The 17,631-nt window shown below is 34.4% G+C and overlaps 1 protein-coding gene across 9 annotated transcripts in view; it reads right to left on the reverse strand.

Annotated features, from left to right (window-relative positions):
• LOC109107969 (ena/VASP-like protein) overlaps positions 1–17,631 on the reverse strand; it is a 30,783-nt gene that overhangs the window by 7,981 nt on the left and 5,171 nt on the right. For 3 of the 9 annotated variants that reach the window (XM_042774618.1, XM_042774619.1, XM_042774616.1), the window contains exons 2-4: positions 6,996–7,164; positions 6,580–6,757; positions 349–406 (exon numbers count right to left, since the gene is read on the reverse strand). In XM_042774618.1, coding sequence (XP_042630552.1) covers positions 349–406; positions 6,580–6,757; positions 6,996–7,164 — 405 coding nt within the window. Of the gene's footprint in view, positions 1–348; positions 407–4,979; positions 5,842–6,579; positions 6,758–6,995; positions 7,165–8,720; positions 8,894–15,102; positions 15,989–17,631 lie in introns of those variants that run through there. The other 6 variants (XM_042774615.1, XM_042774621.1, XM_042774624.1 and 3 more) reach the window with 6 other exon arrangements.

A 17,631-nucleotide genomic window follows, 5' to 3' on the forward strand; every position in this document is an offset into this window, starting at 1 on the left:
TAATGTTAAAAATTAAGTGTGTAATTTCAGTGTCTCTAGTGGTACCAAGTGAAATTTAGTTTTTGATTTGGTTTCCCAAACACCATCTGCTATTGGTTGAGTAAACAGATATGCCTTCGATTGAGTCACTCTTGCTGTGGGATGCTTAAACAGGACTATTTTGAAGATACCACAGAGAAAAAGGGTTTACACCTTTCAGGGGAATCAGAAAAAAAAAATCATTCCACACTTCACTTTAAAAAGAGAGCATATGGTATAATTCAGGCCAATGTGTCCAATGTTTAAAAGCTTAATTAACATCTGACAGATGTCTCAGAAAAAGTAAGTGTCATTAGAGACGGTCCGCACCTCCTCTGAGCCTCGGCATCATCTGTCACCGCTCCATTCTGACGGTGTGCTCCTGGCCCTGAAGAAAAAGAAAATAATCACACCTCATAATTTAAATATTTTATTTAATTGTTTTCAGGACTTGTAAAATGTGTGTCTGATTGCTTTAATATATTCTGGCACCTTAAGGCAGACTTGTTTATGTCATGTGAAATTTCTCGTACTCTTCTTCGCTATATATAGTATTATTTAACACTTGACTTTGGTCGGGGCAAATCAAACTGCAGCTGAATCTATATTTAATACAGTATGGTTCATGCTTTCTTTTACCTCACATAGATTTGCTTGTGATTTTCACAAATCAGGCCATGTCACAAAAACCTGTTTATCTTCCTAATCTGACAACTAAATTAACAGGTGAATGAGTTTGGTTGGACATATGGCCTTTGAAAACAACAACAAAAGACAAAGGAAGCACTTTCTTCTCCCAAACCAAGACATCTAAGTGCCAAATTATTAAACCATTACAGTCCAATAAATCGAGCATATTACAGTCCAAACATATTTTGCCAATAATGTCAAGTCACAATCGCCCTCGTACCCGACACCTCATTACTGGTAGACTTAGCACAGTCATTCGCAACCAACCATAACTGTTCTGTTGAACTTGTTATAGGGTGTGAAGGAGCTCTGCTAATAATGGTACACATGGCTCTCAGGTTACAAAGATGATGACTATTTACGTCATATGACATTCAGGTCCTTCTGTTCAGAGAAAGACCTTATAGTTGTAATAATCATTCTAATTCTTTGAGAACAGGGAAGTCCACACCACAACTATAACGATAATGACTGATCTTTCAAAATTATACTGACAGCCAATCAGAATCAATCTTTAAAGAGCTTGAGAATTTAAACTGTGTGAATAGACCTTAAAGCCACGTTTTGAAATGTTATCTATTCAGTGACTACTTCATCCACAATAATGTTATGTATTTCTTAATTACACTTAAGAAAATATTGAAGTTTCATATTTGCAGATTGAATCCACAACGATATCGCAACATTGTCCTAATGTCTTTCTCAACGTTGATTTCTAAGTATTTTGTTAACCATTTTAGAACCATTTAGCATTAAACATGCGATCTCAATGTTACTGCGACACTGAAACAACAACTGACATTATTTCGACCACATTCTAATGTTGAAGGTCGGTCATCTGCTGGCTGAGACAAAACAAACAATAATAAGCAATAAAAAGCACCAGCGGATGTCCTGGAATAACACAAAACACACCTATCATAGTGGCAGTTTATATTTTTTATAATAGACCTGATGAGACTTGAAAGAAGAAAGACATTTAAACAGGAAGCCTCAGCCAGCACTGCAGACAGAGTATCATAAACAGCACAAACTCGTAAAAACAGTACAAGTTATTATTATACAATAAATATTAAATAAAGTTATGCTTTATTAATAAGTGAGGAAGTAACGTATGTGGTTTCTTTGAACAGTTATTGCAGATTGAGAGAAAAAGCATGATAAATCACACAGCTCAAAGACCTTTGCATTAGCAGTTGTAAGCTCTTTCTGGATTTAAACCAGCTGCAGATGAAGCAGATGACAGGTGGGATTCTGCTTCCACATTTAATGATTAAAGCATCCCTGTCCTCGAGGTGATTATGGGAGCTGCAGTCTCACTGAGTTTAATGCCAGTGTGCCACATTTTAAAGAGAGTACAAAAATATTCCTGTCATAATTCAGAGTGTTATAAAACTAGGCCTATTTACAAAAAAAATATTTTTTTTTAAAAGTAAGTGCTCATGCTGTTTCAACATCTAAGTGAGACAACAGATTGTCATTGGCACAAAAAATCTTCAGCAATCAAGTCCCTCAAGCAACAGGAATGGGAATATGTTCATACGCCACGTGAAAACAGCATTTCTCACAGTGTCGCAAACATGCAATCCACCTGAGGTCCTGTCTGCAGCAAACGGTCCCATATCATCTGTCCCTATTATAACAGACACCATACAACTACGGAAACTCTCGAAAAATATCTCAAAGAAACATCACATACATTTCATACTACATGAAAACCTCAAGTTACATATAGATAAATCAGTCAACACAGGACCACAGTAAACGGACCAACAGCATAAAAATCCCAAGAGCAACCTTGCTTAGAATAAAAACAGATATGTGTTTCAGATAAGTGCGGTTTTAAAGCATGAGATGCTATTAGTTCAATAAGAACTTTGTATTCTTATGATCTGGCTAAAAATAATAAGGGAAAAAGGGGAAAAACTTCCAACGGAAATTCAACAGAATTCACCATAATTTTATGAAATGTCAATTTGCAGACTGTAAACCATTAATCCAAACCCTGCTGAGCATTCTGGGTAATGCATAAATGCTATTTGCTCCACCGGTGAAGCGAGGCAATGCGGCAAGTATCTTCAGGAGTTTAGACCAAGAAGTGCATTAAATATCTTCTTAAGAAGACTTTACTAACCAAATATAATTCTGTGTGCTCTGGATTCAATCATAATGCTTGCTATCAATTAAGCTGTACACTTTGTAACCAGGCAGCATAAAAAGCAATGATATTACACCTGATCACATATCCCTCTCTGCTGCAGGTTGTGGAGGTGTTATACACTGTGTGATTTATTTTATAAACTTGATTAAATCCCTTGCAATAGCAACATGCTGATAAATGGCTGCAATAGAGTGTATTAAAATGGTTGGTGCGACTGATGCTGTATAAAGTTAATGAATTCGTAGTTTTAAGTGCATCTCAAGAGTCAAATCTGGAGCTCGGGATGTTATTGTGATTTATGGTTAAATACCTAAAATGCCTTTGAGGGGAAACGCTATCCAAATATTAAGATTCATTTGTTTTATGACGCAAATACCATATTTGGTTGTTGTGTGCAGCAGTTGAGTGCCTTTGTACCAAATACACATACCATGGTGAGCTGAAATGATGAGCTCTACTGAAATAACAAGAAGTGGAAACACAGATACAATCTTATTGGATGACTGAAACCCATTGGAATTTTTTTTTTTTTTTTTGATAAACCCTGCCATTGTTCTTTATAGCACACCACTTGCATAATATAAATCTGTAGTGTATTTTACAGTTATAAAATGTTAACCTTAAAAAAAAATCAATACAAAATGTAAGCATTTGATCAAATATGCTGTATGAAAATGTTTTTTTTTTTTTTACAGTGTAGAGAATGTCCTTTCACTTTTTTTTTAACTGTTAAGCAGTAAGACTTGAATTAGTAATGCAAACCAAATCTGGAAGAATATTTTACCACTGTTCTTCCTGGACTCACCAGAAATTAAACTGCACTGAATAAACACTGTTTGCACAGGCACAGAATGTATTTGATTTTGATGTGGTTTTAATTAATGTTTTTCTTCAAGTTAGGAAATGTTAAGTTTTTTTTTTTAGTTTTTTTTTTTTTACTACAATGTTATAACAGTGTATTTAATTATTATACCAATAATAATAAACATATTTAATTTGTAGTTAACTAGTTAAATATTTAAGGTTGTCTGGGCTTATTTTTTTTTTTTAATGACATGAGACTTTGGGGCTTACAGCACTTGCTATACTACATACTTCAGTACAGTAAAAGTGCTAAAATGTGTTACAATAGTCATTATATAACAAAACCAAAAGCAAGACATGAAAAAATAGAGAGTTGAAACTTTATTATGCCTTTCAATTCCTTTAATACATTATACATTAATATAATACATTATAAACATTTATATAATAAAGACATAATATTTTCACCAATAATTGTTCACTCTTTCTTCTTTTCTTTTCCTTTCTTTTCATTTCTTTTTTTTGGGGGGGGATAATAATACCCTCCACCAACACAAAAGGAAACAAGGTTACACTTTATTTTAAGGTGTCCTTGTTACAGTATAATTATTCATATGAGTACTGAGTAATATTAATTAGGTTAGGGTTCAAATTTGGGTTTGGCTTATGGTGACTTGCATGTAATTATGCATAATTAATTGTTATTATAAGAGTAAAATAAGGACACCTTAAAATAAAGTGTTACTGGAAACACATATGTAGAAACAATAAGCAACAGGTACATAATTATTAGGTGCTTTTACATTTCCAATCCATCTTATTCATTTCACTTTGATGTGGCAGAATGTTTTTTCCCCCAAACTGGAAATTTTGGTTGTTTTGTGTGTGTGTTCAATGGAACAATTCAATGGAACATGATTTATTGAATATATATATATATATATATAAAAATTAATTTATGCCAACTGTAAGTCAATCCATTTTGCACATTATTTAAATAACGTTTACAAATAAAATGACCAGACCTATTATTACTATGTTTCACTAAAAAACTAAATCCATAGCCATATCACTATAGCCAAGCACTAATGATAACTGTTCAGAAATACACGTCACGACAAACACACTAGACCTCTCAAACCTGCACACGCCTCATCACGAGCTTCTGACCAGCGCCGTGCCAAAAACCACTGAGCAGCTTCCACAACCACATCCTCCATCAAAGACACCACAACGGCCCATCCGAGGCATCACATCACATTATTAAAACATGCGACTGAATCCCCCAGCCCTTTACACTACTTACAGCTGAGTTTTATTACTGTGGAGCTGATCCGGCGGATTGGCCCCGGGGAAAACTCCGGTCCAAGCATGGCTCCACGGCCCTCTCAGGTGCCTTTACAGATTTATAATGGTGCAGTTTGAGCTCCACTACCAGGTGGGAACTGGTAATAACAGCCAGGACTCCGTACAGGTGAGTTCAGGCAGGTGAACACCAGCTTCTCTCTTTTCTGCATGCTGAGGTGCGAGCAGCACTTCTAACAACCTCTCTAATTTACCCACCCCAAAAAGCAACAAACATGCAACACCCATGGCCTGAGACTGTTTGGCTCCATGGATATTTTAACCAGGGCTTAGCACCAATGGTAGAAGCCCCCCTCCCCCCCAAACATCTTATAAGTAGCAGCAGCCTGAAACCAGAGAGGCCCGTGTCCTGTTCTTAAATAAGAGTTACACTACACTTAACGGTCCCACGTATAAGACCCAAACAACAATATTCCTGACTACTAGTTGGCATCCCTTACATGTCTTTTGCTGTATTACTTTTAGAATGAATTACAGTATTTTTATAGTGTATTGTAACTTAGTGTATTGTAACTTAGCTTACAATACTGTAGTAGCATCTGCATTACCCTCATCTTTTTTAAATGTACACATTTATATATATTTAAGAGATAAAAATTTCAAACCATTGTTTATAAAATTACATTTTGCATGGTGTGATATGCAACATCAGTTTTTCATTTTTCTGAATTTTGACTCATAATTCAGGGATCTCCTGGGCCTTAACATAATTAAAGACACAATTTTTATCAGTAACCCACATTTCAAAAAAGAATACTAATAAATTAAGTAGAAAAGTATGAACCTTTTTTTTTTTTAATTGGCAAGTCTTACACTGCCATTCAAAATTTGGCTTCTTAGGATTTTTTTAGGATCTTATGCTCACCAAGGCTGCATTTATTTAATCAAAAATACAGCAAAACAACAATTTGTGAAATATTATTATAATTTAAAATAACTTTCTATTTTAATATATATTTTAAATGTAATTTATTGCTGTGATGCAAAGCTGAATTTGCAGCATCATTACTCCAGTCTTCAGTTTCTCTCGTAAATCATTTTAATATGCTGATTTGTGCTCAGGAAACATTTATTATTGTTATCAATATTGAAAAGAGTTGTGCTGCTTAATATGTTTGCGAAAACTGTGATACATCTTTTCCAGGGTTTTTTGATGAAGAGTTCAAAAGAGCAGCATTTATTTGATAGATAAACATTATAAATGTATTTAGAGTCACGTTTTGATCAATTCATTCTGAATAAATGAATCATGAATAAAAAATTTTTTTAAACAAATAGTATAAAAAAGAAAAAAGAAAACTAAAATCCTGGCAGTGCTTTACCCATGAAACCATGGGTAAAACAGAAGGAGATTCATATAAACTGTCATCACAATAAATTATTCCAAAAGTCTTACTTTGAATGCCATTCAAACCTATGGTCACAGGGTAATAAATCTGAAATATAACTTCAAACAAATTTCTAAAAATGCTAATAAATTACAGAAATAATCCAAGTAACACTTAACCAAACATCAAAAAATACAAGGTTTTGTAAATTACCTGCATCCTGAGAGCTCAGGACATTGAGCGCAAACAGCATGGCAGTGGAGAAGGTGGTGGCCTCCTCTTTGCTGGCAAAGTTCAGCCCGTAAACTTGCCGCGCATCACGCCATTGGTGGAAAGTTGGCGTGGCCTGGTTATATTTCAGACCTTTCACAATGGAGTAGTTTATAACGACCTAGAAGAGTGGCAACACGTGGTTATGTATCTGCATCTGTGACATTTTTTCCCTGTAATCAAACCATTTCAAATGCTCTTCAAGGGAAAACCTTTCTCAGGCCAATTATACATTCACATAAATGGCATCTTTGAAAACCACAAAACAGAACACATGTTAAATGTACGACTAAAGCACACACTGTGTACAGTAAGATCATATCACACAGTGGTTTTGTTGTACCATGTTAGTATCTCACCTGCTGGTCCTGTAGTTTGACTCCCACCACACGGAAGCTGTTGTTGACAGTGTTGTGGTAGATGTTGATGCGGCTGAAGCCCTGCTGGCCCGGTTTGACTGGAACCCATTTTTTGCTAGTGTCATCATAGATCATCACAGAGGCTCGGGCTTGACATATACTCTGTTCACTATGAGGAAGAAACAGGAACACTAGTTAAAGATTCACTGTTCAACAACAAAAACCACAATGATAAATTACGATATGAGACAATGAAAAAAAGATGTCAGACTCTTAACAACAAACATAATGCTGCAACTTGATTCTGCAACATGTTCTGTGCAAGTTAGTTACAAGTTTTATTCCAAGAAAAGTAAAATAGCCAAACCCATGAAAAACCCTCCAATAATGCCTTTTGCCGTTACTGTGATATTACGGCACAGTAATTGCTGCACTGAATTTGTTTGAAGACACTCAGCAAGGGGCGGGTTTGTTATCTGTACTAATTATATAATGTAATAGGCAGCTAACGAGTGAGGCAGGAATGTAACCGTGTTGACTGCTTGATATGAGGCCATGGTTTAATTAAAGACATGACGTTCTCCGCTTCCTTAAATACAAATCTTCTGTTGTCAGGAGGAACAATTAACATAAAAAGAGAGCAGAAATTGTGTACTGATCAGCATTAATATACCTTGCTAGCTTTTGTTACTTTGTGCTTCTAATTAAATAGATTAAAATAGGTATATAAAATAATTTAACAATGTATAATTGTTTAGTAATATAATGATATAATGTGTATTTGTTATATATATATATTTGTAATTTATTATTGTTTAAAATCAAAAGTAGTATCTTTTAACATTACTAAATGCACTGTGAACTAACATAAATATATTTATTAACTAACATTAACAAAGGCTAATAAATGCTGGTTAAAACATATTGTTCACTGTTAGTTAGTGCATTAACTAATGTTAACAAATGAGACTACTGTAAAGTGTTACCATTACCCCATATATAACAAGCCTATTCATATAAAAATAATTCTATAAAAAAAGAAAACATTTTAAAGATTTAATTATGTGTATAGATAAATATTAGTTTAATGCTTTTTAAAGTTTTTATTAATCTGAAAGTATTGAATATTTTTAACAACACTATACTGTTGTATAAATAATTGTCATTAAAGTATTTTTCTGATCCAAGTTTCACAAATCCCAAGTACACAAAATCAGTTCTTGTTTGATTTTAAGTAAAGACTCGGGGTTTACTCTGTGAGTCAGATTCAGACTGATTCAGTGAGATCTTTCAGTGAAGGATCCAATAGACTCAAACTTGTGACTGTCTCTTTTGCATTTTGTGCACACTGGACAGAAGCATTGTGATCAGTACAACTCAACTTATATTCAAGCTTTTCACAAACTCCAAACATCTCAAGAGTCTGCAGATGTTCACTTAAATGAAGTAAAATACTTGAGAACTGACTGGAGATTTGGTTTCCTGTTGGTGTGCTAACTTAAGCTAGGCAGATTTCCACTCTGACTCCTCTAAAAATACTGAACCACCACACTCAGCTCCCACAGAAACACCCAAATCCAGCCACATACTGTACACTCCTTACACCCGCCTGTATAACTGGACGAGCATTAGCACATGACCAAAGTAACTTTAAATAACACCAAAACCAGCTCATAAGATAAAGCCATTTGAAACAATACACCTGAATGAATGAATCAGACTCACCGGTTCTGTGACATTATGCCAAAACAGAAAATTCACACTCTGAACTCAGCAAAAAACGATGCATAAATGGACCATATGTAAAGTGGTTTAGTGGGGGGCTGGACTACAGAAGGGAGAGAACCCATCATAAAGCAACAACCATTTATGAGAAGTGAAAGAAGTGAGTTACAATTTTTTTTTTTTAAGGACATGTTTGTACAAACTCAAATATATATATGCTTTTATATCTGCACATGGTTGATTCTTAAAATGTGTTTGTATATTTTACTCAGTTATGGATAAATGACAAAGTACTTCTGGAATTCTCCATTTAAACAGCATTTTTTATTATTCAAGCAGTTTTTAATGAGCTTGTATTAACTGCATGAAATATTTACAAAAAAATCCAACTTAAAAATGTATTTGTCATAATGCAGGACAATATTAAATGAACTAGCACAGACAAAAGGGTTATTAAAAGCTGTGAAAAACACATTAGGTCACCAATATAAATGACCTTAATATAAATACTACAGTATATATATAATTTCCCATAAATACAGTTTTATTTTTATTCTAACTTTTATTAATATATATTTTAAACCTAAAACCTGATGTTGATAAATGATAATGCATCAGCCATCCTGATATAATGTTGTTCTTTAATGGTTGAAACATTTCATGCTTTCGCAACATTTTCTGTCATTCACTACTCTCAGTTCTTCATTCTCTGGTCTTTCATGCTTGCCTTACGACAGTGCCTATTTCTGGCATCCATCTGGGGTTAGAGGGCGGCACGGCAGCTTCTTCCCTGTCCTCCCAGTTTCATTTCTCCCCCCTAAAGCAAGGCTGAAATGAAGTACACAGTCTCTCCTCCAGCGATGATGCTTAGCCATCATAAATGACATCCTGACTGCTCTTTGCTTCTATAAACATCCAATATATTTAGACACTGGACTATCTCAGTTTACCTCTTCTAACAGCACATCACACAAAGCCTCTCTCTCTATTACTATTTATGTATAAAAAAATAAATAAAATTGTCTCGGTTGGAACAAGAATATTCATTATCCAATAGAATCAGTATGCCAAGACTTTCCAACATAACCTGCAAATCTTAAAGGGTCAGAGACCAACGCGTCTTGTAATAGCAAGCTATAAATATCAGAGTCAGGGACATGTAAAACTTAGATAGCTTTATAGTCTGTCCCAGAACTAAAAAGACAAGCAACTGAGAAGAGCTTTGATGTTCAAAATGTGAAACTTCAAAACATTTCTAAAGTACTCTGATGATGGCCTTTTAGTAAGCTAGGCACAATTTAGGCTACATATTAATTCAATATTTACTTATTCTTGGGCTTCATGAATTGATGAGAAGCTAATAATTATTTAAATCATAAAAATAAATAAAATAATAATAATAACAGTATTAATAGTACTTTAAGTAAGTATTTTCAAAAGTTTGGGAATCCCTGGTTTAAGGGCACAGGCTGCGCTACCATTAAATGTCCATTTCAAGCTTTTAAGAGCCTGCCATGAAAAATCTATAATATCTATGCTATTTGTGTAAATAGCTGTTAATGGAGAAAGATTGTGTGGCTATATAGTCTACCAGCAAACCTTGATTCTTTGGTAAACAAAGTGAAAAGTCCACAGTAAATAATTAAAGTTGTTTTCTTTTTTTTTTTTTTTACTTTAAAGCAGTCTAAATTTAAGTAATTTTTCTTTGAGAAATGTGATGCATTAAGATGTCTAGTGCTGCTTTGGTTCACTCTAACAAAGTGTCGTACTTTATTAGACACAACAAAACCTAGCCAAAAGGACAGATATTTGATCATTGTTTGAACAGTTTTGCCTATAAACATCACTAAACTTCACATTTTGCACTTTGAGTAAATCTGCTACAGTGCCCGATGGCCAAGTGGCTGAAAGGAGGACACGCTGAGAGTCTGAATGCTCCACAGATCTAATGCTTTTACTCCATAAAGCACCACTATGGCACTCCTGGGCCTTCCAGCTATGACCCCATTAGCTGAATGCTCTCTAATGTGAATGAGAGTGAGTAAACATGTATATTTGTCAGTGTATGTGTGATGGAGTGGGCCAAATGGACCTGATCTCGTAAGGACACTACATGATTGGTAAGGGAATTCTTGTTGAATGCATACGTATTTCTCACATGTCACAGGCACAATATAAAGTAAGAATGTTTTCTGAAGGCTTGCAGTTGCCATGAAACACCCAAGTTTGGAAAAGATGAGTGTTGCTAAGCGATGGCATGGTCAAAGCCATTGTTGCCTGGCAGATTGGTGATCAGTTCTGCTGAACGTGCTGGAACAGGCCAGACTCCACCATTTGTCCATTGAACATTACTTTGTTGAATAATGAGTATTGCCTTTTATAATGAAATTGTTTGTTGAGCTCTAAACTGTTCTGCCCACCTGTGCAAGTCTAAGCACTTTTAATTATATGTGAAAAATACGAGCGTACCAAATGGGCAACATTTTTTATGTAAATATACATACATACACACACATGTTGGTTATTAAATCTAAATATTTTAATCAAATATTTTAACAGCAAACTGCAAAAACGAATAATTCTGCTGAAGTGAAACCCCACAGTATAGCTGGACTGTAAGAGGTCAACTAATTGATCTAGATTTCTTTCTATTAAATCGGATATACTATATATATATACATTTTATTAATTAACTTTTTTGTTGTTTTATTTAAAAATACAATAAAGTACAAATTTAACATTTAAATGGATAGATGATTTTTCATTTTTGGGTGAACTATTTCTTTAAGACCAGTCATCAATCGACTAGAATTCAGGAAACTAATCAACTAGTAAATGTTGAAAATTCTAAGCCAAGATCCTTAGAGTTCTTTCAAGATGGTAAAAGAGAAGGGTGAGGAAAACTGTTATCCGTCAGAGACTCCCAGTTGATAAGCCGCCATAATTAATAAAAGCTGTGAAAAGCCTGGCATTTCCCATCTGGCTTCTGCCATCATCACTACCGCAGTGAACTTGGTCTCCACTCACCTAAACTCTGTCTCAATAACCGAGAGATAAAGAGGGAGAGAAAGAGAGATTGACAGAGTTAGGCTCCTTTTAATGTCATGTTAAAAACATTTTGTCTAAGCTCAAGGCCAAACACAAGGTCTAACTCTGCTTATGTCTGATCACAAGATCTTCACTGCCTCATTTGGCCAGATTTCAGCGGAAACAATTGGCTCTAAGCTGATAGAGTCTACTGCATCTGGATAAATGCCTGATTGTAACACTCTTCACCATCATTTGATCATTATTTGGTGACAAACTGTTGCCATGATTAATAATAGATGTACATGAACATCTCTTTTAAAGTGGTAAGAGCACAGCATTGCACCAAGTGCAAAGTGAGTTTTGTTTGGCACAATCTATAATAAGCCCTTTACATAGAAATAAGGTGAATTTGACACAAATAACAATGAATTAATCTGAATACTCAAATGTCTGCACTGCTTCTGCACACGTAGCACCTGGATAGCAAATACTGGATGCAAAACTATTTACTGGGAGACATATTTGAGGGAACGAAACACCGAGACTCAACAGCAGCACAAACTTAAAATTATAGTTGGGGTTATTTTTAGCTTATAGCAAAAATGCTACACAAAGTGAGCCCTGTAAATGTTTCTAAAACAAGTGAAATATGGAAGTCCCCTGTTATTAGAGTGTGGGAGGATTCGGCTGAATCTAAAGAGTGTTTGTAGGAAACGGGGAGGCATTTTTTTCGCTTGTAACCCAGTAATCATTTTGGAAGGGGTAAGAAACGAGCTAAATCTCTGCCTATGAAGGACACTTCCCACTCACAGCGAGCTTCTGAGGCCTAAGAAGCTGGATTACAGGCTGACTTCCAGAAAGGCTGACTTCCTTCTAGGACACAATATGAATTATGCAAAGTCATCTGTCGCCTGCAAAACAGTAATCTGAAAATCGAGGAAGTGAATGTCACACACCACTGAGGAGAATTTAGCCAGAAACAAAATCATAAAGATCTACACTACTGTTTAAAAGTTTGGAGTCGGTAAGATTTTTAAAAATGTTTTTGAATGAAACCTTATATGCTTACCAATGCTGCAATTATTTGATCACAAATACTGAAAACTAACATTGTAATTTATTCCTGTGATGGCAAAACTGAGTAAAGTATTATGCTGATTCTGTGCTCAACTAACATTTCTTAATTTAATAAATGCTGCTGAATATTTTTGTGGAAACCGTAATCAAATTTTTTCCAGGATGTTTTTGTTGAAAACAAAGTTCAAAAGCATTTATTAGAAACTGAAATCTTTTGTAACATTTTAAAAGTCTTTACTGTCAAGAAGACACAAGCTAGTAAACCATGAAAAGCAACACACACATCCCTTGCAATGAAAGCAATCCCAGAATGCATTGTACCAAGCTTTGTGGAAGAAAAAAAATCAGGATGAGGCAAGCATAATAGCGTCCACTCTACTCTTACTAGAATCAGCAGTTAATGCTACAATTTATGCTAATGTAAATATTATCTTAATTTAGTAATTCTTCGTGCATTGTTCAGTGTTTTTTCCACACTATTAAACATTATTATAAAAATCTGAATAAATATAGAACATTATGCTGATTATCCTATTATAAAAATTGCTGCTGGGCCATAATGATAATACTTTTAAATGCAAATAAGACTTTGAATTTTATTTATTTAGTGACATTTGCAAATAAATGGCAGCATTGACTCGGTGTCCACACACAACAAATACAAATGTGTGTCAGCTCCTAAAGCACATCACTTAACTTCAATATTGTATGTCAAATTTACCATCCCCCAAAATCCACATCCATACACACACAGGCTCCTCTAAAGATACAATGGTAGAAAGCAGTGCTGATGGCCTAATGGCCTTTATTTTTGCCTATGAATTAATGTGCTTGAGTGCTCTGCTAAATTTTTCAGGCACAGCCGCTAGGTTTATAATGCCCTGGCAGTCGTGGCCTAATGGTTAGAGAGTGTCAGACTTGTAAACCAAAGATTGTGGGTTTGAGTCTCGGTACCAGCAGGGATTGTAGGTGGGAGGAGTGAATGACCAGCACGTCATGTCACTTTAATTTATCCTGAACGCTGATTGTGGCATTATCTGTCATTCTCTAAGCTGCACAATAAAAAAATAAAAAAAAGGCTCACATTGATCCATTCCCAAAGGGATATAATCGGTTAAAACTTGATCATTTCACATATGTTTTTTTAGGTTTTGACTGATTGGAAGACAATGCCTAAAGAATGTTCTCAATAAAGCTGGATAGGGCTAGGCTGAGAGCTGATGCATGTCTTGTCTTTTACTGCTAAAGGTACTACAGAAACACTCACCACATCATTTCAAGAGAACCACTGGACTGAAAGTGAACATGTCCCATAAAGCATCTCTTTCTTTAATAACGACATAAATTAAACATGGGCCCTCACAGAACATCTTCACAGAGTTTCAATACAAGCCAACCCTTCATTGTGATAATTTATCAGTGAGCATCACTAGTTCTGCAATCACTTGAAACAGTTCACAATTTTTCCCAACTGGTGGCAGGCAACCCAAAATTAATTGTAGGTTTGTTCTAAAAAAGTAAAAAAAAAAAAAAAATCAAAAATTCTAAACACTAATAAATAATAATATGATAGAAAATTCAAATATTTATATGAAGCAATAAATTTAGACAACTATTTCAGACATTTAAGTGTATATTTAGGACAGGAAAATAAACAGGATTATCAACTTTTAAAAGGTAGAAGAAAATGCATCCCATATCTGTTTTGTTGACATTAAAGGACGTGTGTCCAATCAAACACAGTATTTTGTGAATTCATCTGTTAACTAGTCAAATTAAACAGCATGACATCCTTGAAAAACATAAACAAACCTACACAAGATAAAAGAAAATATGACAGACTACATTAAATATGGGTACAAGGATATACACAATTTGTGCCGACTACAATATGATTATTTAATGGAGATTAATATTAGGTCAATCGAATATTATATGATATTAATCTATTTAATGTTGGTTTTAATGACTTGTTTTTGTAGTTCAGTGTGATAAAATTTTGATACTGTACTGATTCACCACTTAATGTCCTGAAGCAAAACCAGTTCATATCCACTGGTCTAGATATTGTATGTGACATAAGCATATGCTGTATATATATATAACAGTTTCATACAGTTCATTCCAAATTCATGCTAGCATCTAAACATTAGCAAGCAGTATCCAAATGATGACATTTATGCCAAAAGAAACATCTTCAGACATGTTCTTCAAACTTTTAAATGCGTTTAAACCTTGCATTAGGTTGCTGATGTGAACAGAATATCACACTGACCTGATTTTGCATCCAGTCATATGAAGCCCAGAGTCACAGCAGCTCTTTGGTAGGCAGAACTGGACAGTATGAGCATCCATCGCTCAAACCCATCCACAAAACAGATCTGTACTACACTACTAGACCTCTAACCAAACCTGCTTTAATTCATCTCAAACAAGTACGTAAAATAGACCTGATGTAGTACAGCACAACAGATGTGTACTTCCATCCAAACCAGCTTTAAATCATCTAGGGAGCCGTTCCAAAATTAAATAAGGATTTTCAATAATCCCATCATATCCTCAAAAAACCGCAAGTGATAATCACTACTGTTGTTAAAAAGTGAAGAGAAAATAAAAGCAAGGAATAGAAACAGGTTCAACAGTGAGTGAGTGGTCAACATAGGGTCCCAACCCGGTTATCACAGCATCAGGTTTTCCCCTGTAACGGGACGGCCTGACTGTGGATGTGTGATGTTTTGTCTTACCCTGAGGGGGATGACCTTATGACGCCCAACCCCCCACTCTGCTGTGACAGAAGAATTGAAAACGAGACATTGCTTCCTAATGCACACACATTTCATTTACTATTTGTAGCAAAGACGGCATAGATTTAAACACACATGTGGCCAAAATGATTGACTAAAATGTTTTGGATCATATTTTAGAGGGTCGAAATCATTGACTGAAATGGTGACATTTAATTAGCGCTTCTCCGTCAATGTCTAGGATGCTCTGCTGGGTTGACAATATCGTTTTCTCAGTTTTAATCAATCATCATTTTGATGAACTGAGATCTTTTGGTCTATGCGGTTTTCAGTTGAACATAATTTCACTAAACATTATGTACAGCACACCTACCATCTAATAATCATAATAAGCTTTGTGCTTTGTTACTTTTGATATTAAAATAAAAAATAAAAAATTAAGAGCTTTCAAATTCTTCCAATTTTATAACAAAATTCAAACAATACATTTTGTTTTGATACTCTTCAATGTGACGAGACTGTTTCTGTCGCTGCAGGTATGCTGAAAGAAACCCTACATCTAACTGAAATAAGTTCTCATGTAATCACTCAAAAAAACAGAAAAAATAACTCTAGAGATGAGCATTATGCCAAATATATGCATTATATTACATATTGATATTATTTTTACTCAACCTGTTGTCTTTATTAAAAGGGTAGTTCACCCAAAAATGAAAATTCTTGTCAAATTTTCCGTCAAGACCTTTGTGAGTTTCTTTCTTTTGTTGACAATAAAATAATTTAGCAAACCAAATAGTAGCAGTTGACTCCCATAATATGTATAAAAAAATACTATGGAAGTCAATGGTTCCTGTCAACTGTTTGGTTACCTACATTTTTCAAAATATCTTCTTTTGTGTTTAACAGAAGAAAGAAATTCATACAGGTTTTGGAACGACATAAGGGTGAGTAACTGATGATGTAATGTTTATTTTCGGATGAACTATCCCCTTCAATGAATGTTTAAATATATGTTTAAAAATCTGTCATGAAGACAAGTTATTCTTACAGCCACCATTTACATGTTTATATTTCAATAATGAACTGGAGAGGAAACAAAAATATAAAGATAAAGACTAAAAGATAAAAAGATAAAAAAAAGATAAAACTGCTTATAAACAATATAAATGTTTATAGACTATTACAGATGTTATAGACTTATTTGAGTGTTGATTATTAAATTAATTTAATTAGTTAATTAAATCATCTTAAACTAAATGAAAACTACATTTGCTTTCAGTAAAAAAATTATCTTTTACGTAATTATACATATATAATTAATAAAAGCTGCCCAGGAAGTTCACACACAGCAAAAGAATCTGATGATAGAGGAATGACAGCTTTACATTTACTTCTTATTAGAAATGTATGTGGCAGGTCACAAAAAGGACAGTCAGCAAAGCTGTCACTGACACACATTTAAAGAGAAACCAGAGCACACACTAACCATAGGTCAGCATTTCTTCACACAAGCATGGCTTTCAAAGAACTGACAAAATGAGAGGGTTCAGCTCTAGAAACTAGTCGTTCACTTTAAATGATGACACAAATCATCTGAGATCATATAAGATATGGAAATATGAGATATGGAAAGTACTGTATAACCCAAAAGAAAAAATGGTAACGACCATAATGGAAAGATAAATCATGGACTGGTAACTGTGAACGATCCAAACACTATAGAACATAAAGCAGATTTACACACCTTATTTTATACTCAATATTAAAATAAGTATATTTTTCATAGTTGTAGACAATGGATTCCTTTGGTTTTTTTATTTTATGATTGATAAATGCTAAATTGGAGCTACTTTTATCGTTAAAAGGTTTCGTGAATTGCTCTTAAATAAAAAAAAAATTAAGAGTCCTTAAATTATGAGCGACATACTCATAAATTTTAAGAGTTGCTGCTAAATTTTCACGTTGGGAGCAACTTTTAGCCTTAAGATTTTGGTGAATACAGCCCCAGGCTTTTATCACAACTGACAACTTCTAAGAGCAGGCGAAACATCTTACGCAAT

Source organism: Cyprinus carpio, chromosome A17, assembly GCF_018340385.1.
Source record: "Cyprinus carpio isolate SPL01 chromosome A17, ASM1834038v1, whole genome shotgun sequence".
Taxonomy (NCBI): domain Eukaryota; kingdom Metazoa; phylum Chordata; class Actinopteri; order Cypriniformes; family Cyprinidae; genus Cyprinus; species Cyprinus carpio.